Genomic DNA, 17,240 nt, shown 5'->3' on the forward strand with positions numbered 1-17,240 from the left:
AGTGTTTGCCAGCCAAGCAACGTGGGACCTGGCATCACAGGTGTTGCCCAAGATTCACTCATCTTTCAAGATCGAGAGACTGTTTTCAACTAGCATTTTTTCATTTTCGTAAGCTGTCTTGGGTAACTCATCAGAAGCTGAAAGGAAAACCCTTTCTCATAGTTTGGTTGCACAGAAGCAAGTACTTCAAGGAACTGAAATAACAAGATATTCTACACTGGCAAACACCAACATAAGTGCTTTGGAGACGCACCGAGCAGCAGCTTGCCACAAGCAATTGCTCAATATAAATTTCCTACAACTATTCTTTATTGCTCAAGAATACAGCAGAATAACAACTGGCACCACACAAGTATGATATTCAATTCAAATATGTTCTGTGTGCAAGAAGTTCTCATATATATATACACATAACTCGTAACACACAATACAGACATAAGTCTGGATCAGTTCACACAGACTGGTTTCAAAAAGACCTTTAACTATTAATCCTCAAACAAAAGAAAAGCTTCGTGCAACACCTTACTAGAAGCTTCAAAAAGGCTACAACAAAAAAAAGACAAAATATGACTTTTTTATTCTAAAAGAACTGATCTTCAGGAGGACATTACTGTTTCCCTGGATAATAATCAGTGCCAGTGCAGGAAAAAAAAAAACAACCCACAAAAAAAAAACCCAACAGCACAAGTGTGGAGATGCGAGGTCTACTGCGTGAGTTACCTGCTTCTATCCAGACACGTATTTACACACGTCACCCCCAAACTGAAATTACCAGAATTCTGCAAGCAGAGTAAGACCCCTTCCTCTACATGCCTGCGACAAACAAGGACAGAAAACACGAGCAAAGTAACCGACAACACACAGGCTCGTCTACAGCCAGCAGAGAGGAACGGCATCTGCCACAAGTGTGACTTCGTAACGCTCTCAACAAATCACTGAGTAAATGCCTCTCAAAAAGAAGTGGGTCACCCAGAAGCCACACCAACATACAACTCAAGAATGTCATGCAACGAAGATTCTTAAGTTTTGTTTAGCCTTAATTCCTGACAAGAGAGCTCTGCTTCTCCTGTTGTCTCACTTCTCGCCAAATAAGTCCATTAGCTTCCAAGAGAATAGCCATTCCCTGTGGTATAAGCCACTGAAAGGCTTATCGATAGCACAATTCAATTCTAATAACTTTAATCTTTCGGAAATACTGGCAAAAAACTATTGAGAAAAAGTAGAGTCAGGCACGAGGGGAAAGGGAATGACTGCGAGCAGACACCTTCCATGTAGTGTAGGACTAGCGAGTTTAATTTTATAAAAGAAAAATACATTAATTACTCAGCTACGTTACTCTAGATGGAACAACCTGCAAAGATACAGCTGAAAGGAACTTTTTGAGAAAGTTGGATTTATATGGCATTGAAAAATTTTATTACAAACACTACAACGGACATATCTGTACAGGAAATAAATCTGGGTTTGCTTTCTTGTGTTGCCCCATAGGTTCCACTTCCCTTTGCTGCTCGTTCACAGCATAGGGATGATTCAAAGCCCCACGGAGAGGCTGACAGATTTTTAGCATGGAGTTAGGGCGGCCATGAGCAGTTCCATTTTATACACAAAGTTACGCCCTTCCATTTTATTCCACTGCACTTCCTTGAATGGCCCTCGAAGATGATTCCACTTGTTGTCTTGCAGTACATCGCCTTTGGGGAGATCCTTGCACTGACTCCGTGGAAACTGAACCATAACTTTGCTGCCACTTTCTGGACCATTACGTACTGCGATGAACAGAGATTTTTGTGAGCATTTTTATACTGCAGGAATTCCTCATATTAAATATCCTTCCTTGTGTATGCTATACATTACTCCTACTCAATTCCAAACGTACTGAAAGCAAACCAGGGATACTACCTTAATTTTTTTTTTTTTAAGCTTTTCTCTTTGAATTTTTTCTCGTCTCCCACTTCTCTGATTTTGTTGCTTTAGCACTGCATGTTCTTGGCGTGAGCAAACCAGAGAAACATTTGACAAAAACCCCCACATGTACACCCTAAAATGCATTTATTTTCTCCTAATGATGCCAGGAAGGGCAAAGGTGTTTTTGCTGATTCTTACCTTGGATGTATTCCACAGCATTCTGTTCAAAAATGTGATCAAAAAGATATTGTTTCTAGTGGATTTATCTCAAATGGATAAGAACGAAGTCACTCAGGATAGTTGTTGCTTTTAATCACAAGATTGGTGGAGGGGTAGTGGCGTTCTCTTGGCTTGGATGGGTTTTTGTGTTTTGATGTTGGAAGGTGGTGGGTTGTGTTTGGATTTTAAATAAGCAGTTAGGGAGGTAACACTTAGCCTTCCCCTCACCTACCAAGCCAGCTGCCTACAAAGAGATGACTATCGGGCTGACTGATAGATCATAAATTGATATAAATTTATGACTCTATCATAAATTGATGCTGAATATTCCCCATCACCTCCTTCTCTTTAATATGTTTGGAAACTGCTTTCTGGGACTGTTATTTTTTGCCTCATCTTGCCAGTAATTGCAATGAGGCTAACCAGGCTGTAGTTCCCCAGATTCTCCTTCTTGAATATAGGATGTGACATCTGCCTTCTTCCAGTCCTCAGGAACCCTTCGTGATCACCATGACCTTTCGAAGATGCAAGAGTGGCTTTATGATGACATCAATCAGCTCCCTTGGCACTCATGGATACATCCCACCAGTTCCCATGAACTTGTGTATGTCTAGTTTGTTCAAAGGTTCTCTAACTCGAGCCTCCTCTACTGAGGGTTAGCCGCCTTTGCTCCAAAATTTCCCATGTGTCAGGGACCTCGGATTCCTGAAGGCCAGTCTTAAGACCAAAGCAAAGAAGGCCTTCTCCATGTCCTGTGCTGCCAGGTCCTCTCCCCATTTAACACCAGGCATACATTTTCCCTATTCTTCCTTTTGCTGCTGACATACTTGTTGAAGCTCTTCTTGCTGCCCTGTACATCCCTCCCCAGATTCAACTCCAGATGCGCTTTAGCTGTCCTATCCTAATCAATGCATGCTTGGACAGTCTCTCTATCTTCCTCCCACGTCAAATGATCCTGCTTATAATCTCTTGCAGCTTCCTTTTTATGTCATGAATTTAGTCATGAGCTCCCTGTTCATCCACACAGCTCTTCTGTCACCTTTGCACAACTTCCTGCACACAGGAATGACCATTCTTGAGCCTGAAAGAGGTAATTCTTGAAAAAAAATAATCAACCAGCTCTCTTGGACCCCTCTTCCCTCCATCCCATAAGATGGTATCCCACAGGATTCTTCCAAGAAGATCCCTGAAGAGACCAAACTCTGTTCTCATTAAGTCCAGAGTTGTGATCCTGTTATTCGCCTTGATCCCTTCTCTTAGGATCTTGATGGTTTCTGTAATCTATTTTTTCTATGCTAATTCTAAGAAATATTTTCAAACCTGTGTAAATTAAATCAAGTTTATATTAAGTGGCTTCCTGGGCAAAGTATTGATTCTATTTAGGTGTCAATTCCATACACAAAAGAGATTGTTTCTAGAATATTTTGCTATAAACTGACATTATTCTATAAAAGTCTGGAGACTCTCTCAAAAACAGACTTAGAAGGCCTATAGAATTCAGTTAAGAATTTGAAGATTTTCCCATAGGTTTGCAATAGAAAACACTACCTGAAATGGCATAGTCTCCATTTGGTGATGCTACAGTTATTGCTGATGCATTGCCAATACTCTCCACCGGCCCCAGACCAACATGATTACTGAAACTCAGCACATGCCATCCCATAACTTTCGCAAGCTGCTGAACTGCATGTACTTGGTGCTGTGACATCTGAAAGACAAGAGGTTCACGTCTTCTGTTCAGTGTTTGCATACCACAGAAAGAATTGCTTACTGGTTTTACCAAGCTTTTTTTCTCCTTCTGTACAGTAGTTACTTATAAAAGTGACTTTGTCTTGTAAGTCCTCTAGTTTCAGAGGAACTTCTTTTGTTTTTAAACATATATGCTATGTAAGTGCTAGCAGAGCTTTGTGTTTTTTAAATTTAGACTAGTTGCTTTGCAGACAGAGAAGACCACTGTATTAAGCACACTATGCAGCTAGATGAAATTTTCATAGGTGTATGCGCTTATGCGTTTTATTTAAGTACTGCTTTCAATTTACAAAAACCTTTATTTAGGTCTGAAGAACTAATTACAGAATCATAGAATGTTAGGGATTGGAAGGGACCTCAAAGGATCATCTAGTCCAATCCCCCTGCCGGAGCAGGACCACCTAGATTAGATCACACAAGAACGCGTCCAGGCAGGTTTTGAGCATCTCCAGAGAAGGAGACTCCACAACCTCTCTGGGCAGCCTGTTCCAGTGTTCTGTTACCCTTACTGGGAAGAAGTTCTTCCTCATGTTTAAGCGGAACCTCCTATGTTCCAGCTTATCTCCATTTCCCCTTGTCCTATCATTGGATGTCACTGAGAAGAGCCTGGCTCCATCCTCATGACAGTCACCCTTTACATATTTATAAACATTAATGAGGTCCCCCCTCAGTCTCCTCTTCTCCAAGCTAAAGAGACCCAGCCCCCTCAGCCTTTCCTCATAAGGGAGATGCTCCACTCCCTTAATCATCTTTGTGGCCCCACGCTGGACTCTCTCAAGCAGTTCCTTGTCCTTCTTGAACTGACGGGCCCAGAACTGGACACTATATTCCAGATGTGGCCTCACCAGGGCAGAATTCAAGGGTTACAAACAGGATTTTGAAATAATCCTTCCTTTGAAGGGAAATGAGACCTCTGATGTAAAATATATAAAATCTATGAGAGTATTATCATCGCAAACTCAGGAAAAAAAAAACAGTTGAGGTTCTCAAATGCACGATTATCTCCATTAAGGCTCCAGTGTAAGCATTGAGCTTTAACAGCTTTGAGCTTTAACAGCTTCCAAGTTTAAACGCTAATGTTTTTCCATATCAAGACTTAACACTTCTAACCAGGAAGAATCTAGCAGTGTTCAGCAGTTCTCTGTGAACAAGTCTGAAAACACTTGTCCGAAAAGAGATACCCTCAGCAGAATCTCTTTCAACTTGCTTTCTGTGTCGTGGAGTTTCGTATAACTGCAACAGGCCAACCACTGTTATTAAGAAGCTCTATTGTGACCATTTATAATGCATAGTGGGGAGACTGTCACTTCTGAATAAAACCAGCAGTTTGCTCTACGCAATTAAGAAAACACAGTTCATTCAAATATCAGCTGATTTAGTCATGGCTGATGCAAAGCGAACATTAACAAGGCCACATTGAAATGACAATAACTGTGGCCTCATTAAGATCTCTACTCCAGACAGGGCTTGGTTACAGTAAGTTTCATATATTCAATACCTTATTGTCTGCTGTGACTCTCACTGACTTGTTCTCAAGTCAGCAAAAATCTTAGTGCTCCAATAATGGGTGGCATAAAGAAATGTATTTTAAATGGAAGGGGAAAAAATATTAATACTACTGACCTTAGTAAAAACTGGCATTAAATTTAATAACAGTTTCTGAAGTCACTATATAAACATACTGAAAAATTCAGTCATCCACCTTCCTATTTTTACTATCTTTACTTGTAGTTTTCTAACATTTTATACATAGATAAAAGTCAGATTCTAACAACTTCTGTTCCCCAAAACACTACAAGAAAGGGAAAAATAATGTACATTATTAATGTATATCTACCTGAGATAAAAGGAAATCCTGCAGTTCTTGCTCTTGATGGGACAACGTAATAACTCTTCCATCTCTATGCACTACTCTGATCTGTTCGACTCCAATGTTCAGTTGTAGTTGAATGGATCTTTGAAGACAAGATGCACATTTATTCAAAACATATTACAACACTTACAAAAACAGGAAGCTAAGAACACAGAATTCCTCCCATGAATTGACAAGAACGCTACGATGAGGATGGTGCAAAGCCTGTGGAATACAACAGCAACTCCAAACATTTCAGTTTCATCACTCACCAGAACAGCTCCCTCCATACTGCAGGACACAGGTATCCTGTAGCATGTTCCCAGACCCAGTTCACTGCTTGTCCAGGTCAAGGAACCTCCTGTGGTGCCTCCCTGCCACTGCGCCCAAGTTTCCTTCCAGAGGTGCCGGTGAAAATGACATGTACTGTTCTATCCTGCAGCCAAGACTTGGGCAACACGTGCATTCTGGAACCAAGACTGCAAACTGCACCAATGACCGCAGTCTGCCCACAGCGTGGACACAGCCAAAGAGGACTGTTCAAATGGAAAAACAGCACTGAAGCAACTGGTTCATCCACTGTTAACGCATCAGTTAATTCAGTGCTGGTCAGCACGTAGACGTTCGTTCCTGGAACCTGAAATCTCCTTTTGATGACCATGTGCATAACTAATAGCATGAATTGTAAGAGCTCCACATTTCAGTGCCTGTGCAACCAAGCTAGGACTAAGCACTGACTAGCTCTCCACGATAGAATCATAGAATCATAGAATGGTTAGGGCTGGAAGGGACCTTCAAAGGTCATCTAGTCCAACCCCCCTGCAAGGAACAGGGATATCTCCAACTAGATCAGGTTGCTCAGGGCCTTGTCCAACCTGGCCTTGAACGTCTCCAGGGATGGAGCATCCACCACCTCTCTGGGCAACCTGTTCCAGTGTTCTACCACTCTCATGGTAAAAAATTTTTTCCTAATATCCAACCTGAACCTACCTCCCTCTATTTTAAAACCGTTACCCCTTGTCCTATCATAACTGGCCCTCCTGAACAGCCTCTCCCCATCTTTCCTGTAGGCCCCCTTGAGGTACTGGAAGACCGCTATAAGGTCACCCCGGAGCCTCCTCTTCTCCAGGCTGAACAGCCCCAACTCTTTCAGCCTGTCCTCATAGGAAAGGTGCTCCAGCCCTCTTATCATCTTCGTGGCCCTCCTCTGGACCCTCTCCAACTGGTCCATGTCCTTCTTATGTTGGGGACTCCAGAACTGGACGCAGTACTCCAAGTGAGGTCTCACGAGGGCAGAGTAGAGGGGGAGAATCACCTCCCTCGACCTGCTGGCCACGCTCCTCTTGATGCAGCCCAGGACGCGGTTGGCCTTCTGGGCCGCAAGAGCACATTGCCGGCTCATATTGAGCTTCTCATCCACCAGTACTCCCAAGTCCTTCTCCTCAGGGCTGCTGTCGATCCATTCACCACCCAGTCTGTATTTATGCCTGGGATTGCCACGACCCAGATGTAGGACCTTGCATTTGGCCTGGTTAAACTTCATGAGGTTGGTACGGGCCCACCTCTCCAGCCTGTCGAGGTCCCTCTGGATGGCATCCCTCCCTTCCAGCGTGTCGACGGCACCACACAGCTTGGTGTCATCGGCGAACTTGCTGAGGGTGCACTCCATGCCACTGTCCACGTCACCGACAAAGATGTTGAAGAGGGCCGGGCCCAACACGGACCCCTGAGGGACGCCACTCGTGACCGGTCTCCACTTGGACATTGAGCCGTTGACCACTACTCTCTGAGTGCGGCCATTGAGCCAATTCCTTATCCACCGAGTGGTCCATCCATCAAACCCATGACTCTCTAGTTTAGAGAGAAGAATGTCGTGCGGGACAGTGTCAAAAGCTTTGCACAAGTCCAAGTAGATGACATCCATTGGTCGACCCTTGTCCACCGATGTTGTCACCCCATCGTAAAAGGCCACCAAGTTGGTCAGGCACGATCTGCCTTTGGTGAAGCCATGTTGGCTGTCACCCACCACCTCCTTGCTCTCCATGTGCCTTAGCATGGTTCCCAGGAGAATCTGCTCCATGACCTTGCCAGGCACAGAGGTGAGGCTGACCGGTCTGTAGTTGCCCGGGTCCTCCTTGTTCCCCTAATGAGGGGAACCCCTACGATGAGACTGGAAGCTTAGAACCCAGTACATAACTGCATATAAATTATCTTTTTATCTCCATCTGAAGTAAATCCCTCCTTAAATAGCCACTTTCAGCTTGGGATTCCTTTTTTGAAAGGAAACTCTGCTAGTTAACTACTTACTAAGTTTCTTTATTAAATGCAGTGTAAAGTAGGTAAAGACTTTTCTTAGGGTGGCTGTTCTCTTCACAACTCAGAAAAACAAACCCTGGCACACAAATAACGGGCTCCTCCTTGTCTGAAGATGAATCTAAACCTGTAAAACACAACTTGAATACATTCTGCAATTGCTGCATGCTTCTACAACTAGAAAGATACATGTATTTGCATACTTACTTGCATATCTGTTCATATCCTTGAGAAGTTATCAGAACTTTAACACTGGATTCATAAACATCATTTATATTGGACCAGTGGGCCTGAATCTGAGGATCTTCAATACGACTAGCCAGACTGTCAATGGTTCGAGCAGTTCTAGAAGATAAAGACATATTCCAGCCACAATAATCTAGACAGTCTGTGCTGTTATCTTCTTTAAAGAAAATGAGTCGGTTATTAGTATGGGGTTGTGGGGTTTTTTTTATGGCACATACAAAAAAAGCAAATTTTACAGAATCAGGCAGCTCAAAGTTCTATTTCAGCACCATTCTCGTGCTAATGAAGTTTAACTTTAAAGTAAAAAAAAGTTGAACACTTGTTTACTCTGGATATTTCACATGCATTCTGCAAAAGTATTAAAGTGATGTTACTACTCAGTGTTGGCTATTGTGCTACAGAGCAAAGAATACTAAAAAGGATTTATGCAGTTTAAGAAAAGTAAGGACAACTATCAGCAGCCTATGTCATAACTGTCACAGAGATCTCGAAGAAATCTAATTTTTTTTTTTTACTAGCTGAGTGTTGTTTCCTCATATTCATGATGCTATTGGTTCTTAGTACTTAAAGACTATTTTAACAGTGAAAGAAGAAGTATTTAGTTTAAGAACATCCAAAGGGAAAAAGATGAGTTGTATTCTGCATAATGATACATGTTATTGTAACTTTTACAAGAATAGCCTGTGCCCTACCTGCGTCTCAAAAAGATATGTTTCGCCTGCTTTATTATCTTCTCCAGAAGTCCTTCATTTGACTGTAAAGAACTGATATCATTTTTATCAAAAGCCTGGGGTCCTGCAAGTCTCATTCTCTTATGGCCGAAAGGTGCACTAGCTGGGTGTGGCATCACTGTTGAGCTCAGGGTTTGCTTGTGACACTGCAACAAACAACAGGCGTTAGGAAAGGCAGGGACCAAATAATGGATCTGCAAGAAATAATATGTGTACTACAATATGCTGATTCAGATCAAGTTTTTCAAGCGTACATACTTTCAAAACGTGGAACTTTGTAACTTTATAAACTTGGCAGCACTCTAAAGCCAGCTTTACACGCATGCTTTGCCTCCTCTGTTTATGCAGGTCTTTCAAACCTTTTGGAAGGTGATTTTTAATTTGGTAGCACGGCAGTAGCTCCTACTAATAAATCTGCCTTATATACATCTCTGGAGACAGACAGAATGGTTGAACGAAAATAAACTAAGAATTTCAGAGATAAAAACTGAGGTACAAAAAGATGTAGCAACCGGTTCAAAGTCAAGAAAGGAAATTCACAACAGAGCTGGGCACTGAGCCAAAACACTGGACTATTCTCAAGGCTGCATGACTTGCAGAGCCATGCTCTAAGGAGATGAACACTCTCTGGAACACAGTTTCACAACTGCTTAGACATCTAAAATTGTGCTCCTTTCCTGAACTGATGCAACCTCAACCTTCTACCCCAGGTCCTTCTGCTAGATTACATGAGAATCCAGAACAATGAAGCAGAGAAGCAGACCTCAAAAGAAACAAAGTTATTATGGTAACTGCTCGTTCTTTGTTCATGGGAGTAGGGTCTGAAGACATGCTCATTTAAAGTACCTGAGAAGCACTAATTAGACACAAAGAAAAAAGGGAGACTGATGAGCTGTAACTCGAAAAACCTTGCATGGCTTTTCTGAAGTGAGCAGCCAGGCCTGCAGTTCAGTAAAGAACCAGTGTTCCATGAAAGCATTAACTGGAACTCCCTAACCACCTACACACTCTGAAACGGAACGGCAGGTTGCCTTACACAAATGGGTAGAAAGCGGCTGGCCTCTAGTGGCACTCTGTTGTTACAACAGTGCTGCACACTGCGGAAGTCTGAACAAAAATCCCAAGAACTCTTCAGTACTTGACCATAAATGCATTACCTCTCTGATAAGTTGATGCAAATTATGTTCCAGAACATAGAGATGATCCTCTGGATTCTGTTTTTCAGAAGCAGACTTCTGTGATTTTTTGTCATTGGAAGAGTGACACAGAGAAATAGACAACTGCAAACCTGTACAAAGCAGATTGAAAAAAAAAGAGGGCACTGACAATTTTCAAGCAGGCTACTGAGAACTGCTTTTTCTTCACGTTTTATAGTCATTTGTTTTACAACCAGTATTTACCATATCAGATAAGAACAAAGGATGATGTTGGAGAGCACAGCACCAAAGGCAAGCAAGGCTTGCTGCTCACTGAGGGGCTGACAGGCCAACTACCAACTCACAAGGTCCATTCCCCGGGACCCAACATGAGCTGGCAATGTGCGCTGGCAGCCCAGAAAGCCAACCGTATCCTGGGCTGTATCAAAAGAAGTGTGGCCAGCAGGTCGACGCAAGTGATTCTGCCCCTCTACTCAGCTCTCGTGAGACCCCACCTGGAATACTGTGTTCAGCTCTGGAGTCCCCAACATAAGAAGGACATGGAGCTACTGGAGTGGGTCCAGAGGAGGGCCACGAAGATGATCCGAGGGCTGGAGCACCTCTGCTATGAAGACAGGCTGAGAGAGTTGGGGCTGTTCAGCCTGGAGAAGAGAAGGCTCCGGCATGATCTTATAGCAGCTTTCCAGCACCTAAAGGGGGCCTACAGGAAAGCTGGAGAGGGACTTTTTACAAGGGTGTGTAGTGATAGGACAAGGGGCAATGGATTCAAGCTGAAAGAGGGAAGATTTCGATTAGATATAAGGAAGAAATTTTTTACATTGAGGGTGGTGAGGCAGTGGAACAGGTTGCCCAGAGAAGCTGTGGATGCCCCATCCCTGGAAGTGTTCAAGGCCAGGTTGGATGAGGCTTTGGGCAACCTGTGTAGTGGAGGATTTCTCTGCCCATGGCAGGGGGGCTGGAACTAGATGATCTTTAAGGTCCCTTCCAACCCTAACCATTCTATGATTCTATGATTCTATGACCCCATTCCTTCCCCAAAGAAGGAATGATTTACCATCATGTAAGTTTTAGGCAATCCAGAAAGATATTCTTCACACGCTACAATCAGTTGTGTACCCCTTGTAAGAACAGAGGATTCACCAGCTGACTCTGAGCCACCTTCATGCTGCTTAATTACCCTGACTGAAGAGTATTAGCCTGTTCTTCTGCAGACCCATTAACTCAAGCCTTAAATTTCACCTGCACGCAATCCAGAAGCAATGACTTTCGCACAGCTCCAAACTGCAACATGCACATGGCGTGACAGTTGACAGCTTTAAGTGCTACTGACAAAAAACACAATCACAAAGAAAAACAATCCAAAATCCACACGACAAGGCATGAGTAAATTAGAAACTAAAGTGCATTAGCTGAATGTTTCTGTAATTAGCAAGCAAAATTCAAATTCTGGGAAATTGAAATTCTGTTTTTCAAAATGCTTGAAAAACAAGATTACTTTTTTTTTTAAGAGCAGAGCATTAAAAAAGGTCACATCGATCAGAATTTCAGTTCACGTTTAAGCAAATAATCATAGGTTAAGAAGCCTTAAAAAGTTTCCTACCTGGGAAAGGCTGGGAGATTATCTGATTTTTGACAACAATGTGAGGAATTTGTGATTTAATTTGAACAGCTTCTCGTGACAGCTGGGCAAAAATTTCTTTACATAAAAGAACGTTCTGTGCAGACTCCAACTTTGTCTGCCAGTGTGGAGAACCTGAAAAATATAAATCAACATTTGCAGAAGGAAGCAGTAAGGAGAAGCTACCTTTTTATTCAGATACTGTGCAGTAGCTGTGATTAATTGCCAGGATAAAGTAGTCAGTATTTTCTATCCAAATAAAGTATTTTCATAATTTTATCTCAGTTAAGCAAGCACCTGAAGACAACATTAATGCATTTTACTTCAGTTTTACGTATATGTATATTGTGACCTGCAACTCCCTTCTGGAACTGCCTACTGAGCGGCTGAGGGACCTGGGACTGTTTAGTCTGGAGAAGAGGAGGCTCAGGGGGGACCTTATCGCTCTCTACAATCACCTGAAAGGAAGCTGTAGGAAGATGGGGGTCAATCTCTTCTCCCATGTTATGAATGACAGGATGAGAGGGAATGGCCTCAAGTTACGCCAGGGGAAATTTAGATTAGATATCAGGAAGAATTTCTTTACAGAGAGGGTTGTGAAGTATTGGAACAGGCTGCCCAGGGAGGTGGTGGAGTCCCCATCTCTGGAGGTGTTTAAAAAACGCGTGGATTTGGTGTTGAGGAACATGGTTTAGGGACCCTGACAGTGCAGGGTGAATGGTTGGAGTCGATGATCTTGAAGGTCTCTTCCAACCAAATGATTCTATGATTACACTCCCAGGTCTTTTGTGAACTCTGCTTATGAATCTCTGCTTCTCTAGTTGCAATTTACCTTCAATGATACTTCCAGCTTCTTTAAATTCACTCTACCATAAAGCAGCAAAGAACGTTAAGTTCATGTATGTGCTTTCACAGGATTTATAGGCCTAAGATTCTTGGAACACTCTAGTCTGAGCAAGCACACAAGCTCTATCCTATACCCTGAATACCATATGACACACCTACATAGTACAGCATCTTGTCTACATTCAAGACAGCACAAGCATCTGTGTCACAGACCACTGTGACATAAAATCCGGCGAGTTCTTTTTAACCCTAAAGAGTAAGGGATGAATTTTTAATCACAAAGGTCTACAGCTTCACATACTGGGATGTATCACCTGCAACTTTCCAGGTGAGCTGTTGGCAATTAATGCACACACTGCCAGGAGAGTTTCAGATCCAGAGAAAACATACGAGCCACAGAAACAACAAATGCATTTTGGGCAAAGTTAAGAGTGAACAGACATTCAGTTCAGTTGAACTAACGGGATGCAACTGGCTGAAGCACAATACCTTGGTTTGCTTTTGGTTGTGTACTCAAACTTCTAATGACTAACAAAAGGTGCTCCAGAATACTTAAAATACAATCCTAGTAATTTTGTTCCAGAAACTGAGTAAACACATATGAAAAACTGAAGCATGCTTGGAAAGCATCATGTTTCCAAAGCCCGAGCAGCACCTAAACAGAAAATTTCAGTTTAAGGAAGAATATTCTTGTTCACTCCTGTTTCAGGCTGTATGGTAAAATTTTCGAATAAACATCATATGCAAACCCATTTCTTGAGAACACGCTCAAAACCCAACACACAGCTAATTATACCTGGTTTTGATTTTGGCATGGGTCTTTTGAAGAGATTGACTGTCCCAAGGTCACCAATGTCTGGAGCTTGTTTCTGAATAGAAACCTAGGCAAAACAGAATGTAATTTGATGTTTCTTCTTTGCTGCAAGCGTGCAAACACCAAAACAAAACCCACACTACGTTAAAGTTTCTCTAGCAAACCTTGATATAGGCTGATCCCTCTAAATCACTTGGAATTTGAACATCTAAAGGACAGTAATCCTCAGGTATCTTTTTATCCAGGTCAATGTCAGTGTTCTTTATCACCTCAAACGTGCCGTGATGAAGAAAAAGAGAGCCTAAGAAAAGCAGGACAAAGACATACATATTACATACACAATGCATTTTCTGCCAATCATGAAGCTCATGCCCCTCTTTTGGAAGAATATGTATTTCCAAGTCTCCAAATCTCCATAGTTGCGCTTGACTCAAATTTCTTAATGACTTCTTAAAAACAACAGGTGGATCAGAAAACTCGTTTCAGCACATCAGCATCTCAGTCCTCTAGGGTGTGATGTGTAATATTTTACAGTAAGTTAGCAAGTAGTATTTAATAATTATGGGAGAAAACCAACAGTGTATCAAAAGAGCATCAGTAGATGTACAGAAGGAAAAAAATAAAAATAACCAAAAGGTATTTGGCTAAAACAAGACAAAGAGTTACCTGCCCAAAGTTTTGCAAGCAAGTAGCTTAACATGCAACATTCTTACTGATTTGAAGGAACACTGATGATGTTTGGGTTGCAGACTTAGAACTATGACGATGTTCTGTCTGTAAAAAACAACTGGACAGGCAGTCATTCGGGTGGAACTGATAAGAGCAGATGCCCACATCTGTCCTAGCTGCATCCCTTTTACACTTGGGGCATGGTTCATCTAGTTTAGGATTAATTATCTAAAAAGAGACATATACCGGGCTACCTCTACAGCTTCTTCATGAACACAAGATGAACAACCCTAAATTTGTCCTTCCCCTCCTTCACCGATCACAAAAGGAGCCCAACATAACCAGTCCAGATGCCTGTAGTTTTGTGAGATTGTGTATTCACTCCTTCACTCCATAACTGGCTCGAGAACTCTGGGCTGGTTATCCTCTCTTACTGTAATCCAGGAAAGAATGCATACTCTCCGTATCCCTTCTCACAAGTGTAGGAATAATGGATATAATAGATCTATCTTCGATGGCGCTCTTTAGTCACATGGATTAATTTCAGGTAGTCCTCCAAGCAGCAGGGAGTTAGATGTGATGATACTTATGAGTCCCTTCCAACTCGACATATCCTATGATTCTACGATCGTTGTTCAGAGGAAAATGCAACGTACTACTAATTTTTTTTTAAATGCTTTACAGACCAAACATAGATAAAAGCCAAAGATTCACAAGGTCTACCTGTCAACTGCTCAACTACGCTGCCAATGCAGAATTGCTTCTGCTAAGCTATCTTTACTAGAACCCTACACAGTTACTCTTCAACATCACTTTCTAGGTGGAGGATGGCACAGTATTTTTCCTGATAATAAAATGAGTTTCCTCCTTTTATAATCTTGTCTCATAATTACGATAAACTTTTATTAAATCATATTATTTATTATTAGAGATATTCCATCTGTTTTTCCAGTTACAAAAAAAATTTCATAAAATATAAATATCCTTTCTTGAGAAAAACAAAAGACCCTACTGCTTACCCGCACTTCTGTAACTCAGATCGCCAAGAATTTTGTCTCCCACTTTCCTCAGCTTCCAGTGTTGTCTCAGTCTCAGCAGTTCAGAGTTGAAGTCTCTTTGTCGTTTATTTTCCTGGCTTTCTGCAACCGATTTGGATAATCTTTCTGCACCTTTCAGCAGGATCTGAGCTGCTCCAGCTAACGACTTCTTTTTTGAAATCAACTGTAGAAACTGAGGATTCTAGTAAGAAAAAAAAGAGAAAAAGCTACTTGCACCTGGATTCTCAGAACATTATTAGTGGAAACTCATAGACAGTGACTGATAACTTGTTTTTGCTGGCTGTTCAGTGACTTATTTAGAATTACTTTCACACCACTATTACACAGCCATAAGGAGCATTCTGACTTACAGCTTCAGCAAAGAGGCCTTTGAAATCAGCCTCATCTCCCATTCTCTGCCTTACCCTGACCTGTAAAGCACTGCACCAGCACGCTGCAAGGAACATTTTACAAAATCTTGTATGTATCACACACGAAAAAATCCAGTGAAACCAAACCTTTATTACCAAGCCACACGAACTACACAACCAGGTGCAAGGTACCTGTTTTGGAGGAAGGGGATCTTGCACAACTGGATCTAGAGTCATGAACTTTTTATCCTTCACAATGCTCAGAACGTCATACAACACACACATCTCGGTCAAGGCGCTTCTTAAGTTGTTCCTCACTGAATCCCAAGGCCAGAGGGATGGCTGAAACTTTACCAACCCTAAAAAGTCAAACAAGAGAAGAGGAAACAAAGGGCTGTAAAAAGACACGGTGCAAGGCGTGTTCTGAAAGCACGGTGAGATCACAACGGCACAAAACACAACACAACCGCATGACATGCGGTTGAGGGAAGTGATTCTGCCCCTCTACTCAGCTCTCGTGAGACCCCACCTGGAATACTGTGTTCAGCTCTGGAGTCCCCAACATAAGAAGGACATGGAGCTACTGGAGCGAGTCCAGAGAAGGGCCACGAAGATGATCAGAAGGCTGGAGCACCTCTGCTATGAACACAGGCTGAGAGAGTTGGGGCTGTTCAGCCTGGAGAAGAGAAGGCTCCGGGGTGATCTTATAGCAGCTTTCCAGTACCTAAAGGGGGCCTACAGGAAAGCTGGAGAGGGACTTTTTACAAGGGCGTGTAGTGATAGGACAAGGGGCAATGGATTCAAACTGAAAGAGGAGAGATTTAGATTAGATATAAGGAAGAAATTTTTTACATTGAGGGTGGTGAGGGACTGGAACAGGTTGCCCAGATAAGCTGTGGATGCCCCATCCCTGGAGGTGTTCAAGGCCAGGTTGGATGAGGCTTTGGGCAACCTGGTGTAGTGGAGGGTTTCCCTGCCCATGGCAGGGGGGTTGGAACTAGATGATCTTTGAGGTCCCTTCCAACCCGAACCATTCTATGATTCTATGACATCTGCATCTATCCTTTTCCACTCTACCACTGTAATTCGCCGGGACTCGGTCACGACTATCCCGACCCGATCCACCGCTAACCGCTAGAATCCGCGGGGGAAGGCCGGGCAGGCCCGAGCGGCGGTGCGGCTGCAGGCCGGGCACCGCCGCAGCTCGGCAGGCCGCCGCCAGCTGCAGCCCGGCCAGAGACCGCAGGGTCCGGACCTGCTGCGGCAGCCCGACAGGCAGCCACGGGCCCGCCGCCCCTCACCTTCCTCATCCTCCGCCTCGCCCGGCTCGGCCCAGGGGCGGCCCGCCGAGCCCGGCTCGTCCTCCTCGGAGCCGGAGCCCTGGCTGAAGTCGATGCGCTGCGCCAGGCGCGCCAGGTTCTGGGACATGGAGAGCGGCTGGAGGTAGGTCTCGCTGCCATCCAGCCCCACCTCCTGCACCTGCTTCTCGCACGCCGACTCGATGCTGATGCGCACGGCCGGCACACCCGCCATCTTGCCGCGACCTCCGACCGCGGCCGCCGGGCGTGCGCGCGCGCGCCCCCCGCGCCGGCTACGGGTGCCGGGCGGAGGCGGGGCGGCGGCGGTGGCGCGCGCGCGGGCGCGGCTGCCGCGGGAGGGCGCGCGGCGCCGCGGAGGCGGCCCGTGAGCGGCGGAGCCCTCCGGTACGGCGGG

General features: G+C 43.7%; 1 protein-coding gene across 1 annotated transcript; it reads right to left on the minus strand.

Moving 5' to 3' along the window:
• Positions 1-1,333: 1,333 nt before the first annotated feature.
• On the minus strand, positions 1,334-17,060 carry MED17 (mediator complex subunit 17). Its single transcript, XM_086621892.1, has 12 exons — positions 16,829-17,060; positions 15,720-15,886; positions 15,139-15,358; positions 13,615-13,751; positions 13,433-13,517; positions 11,773-11,925; positions 10,173-10,303; positions 8,977-9,161; positions 8,246-8,383; positions 5,711-5,828; positions 3,673-3,832; positions 1,334-1,766 (listed from the first exon to the last, which is right to left on the minus strand). Exons 1-12 carry the CDS (start codon positions 17,058-17,060, stop codon positions 1,561-1,563), a joined length of 1,932 nt encoding a protein of 643 aa, XP_086478018.1. The 3' UTR covers positions 1,334-1,560.
• Positions 17,061-17,240: the final 180 nt, after the last annotated feature.

Source organism: Tauraco erythrolophus, chromosome 1 (assembly GCF_009769465.1).
Source record: "Tauraco erythrolophus isolate bTauEry1 chromosome 1, bTauEry1.pri, whole genome shotgun sequence".
NCBI classification, from domain to species: Eukaryota; Metazoa; Chordata; class Aves; order Musophagiformes; family Musophagidae; genus Tauraco; species Tauraco erythrolophus.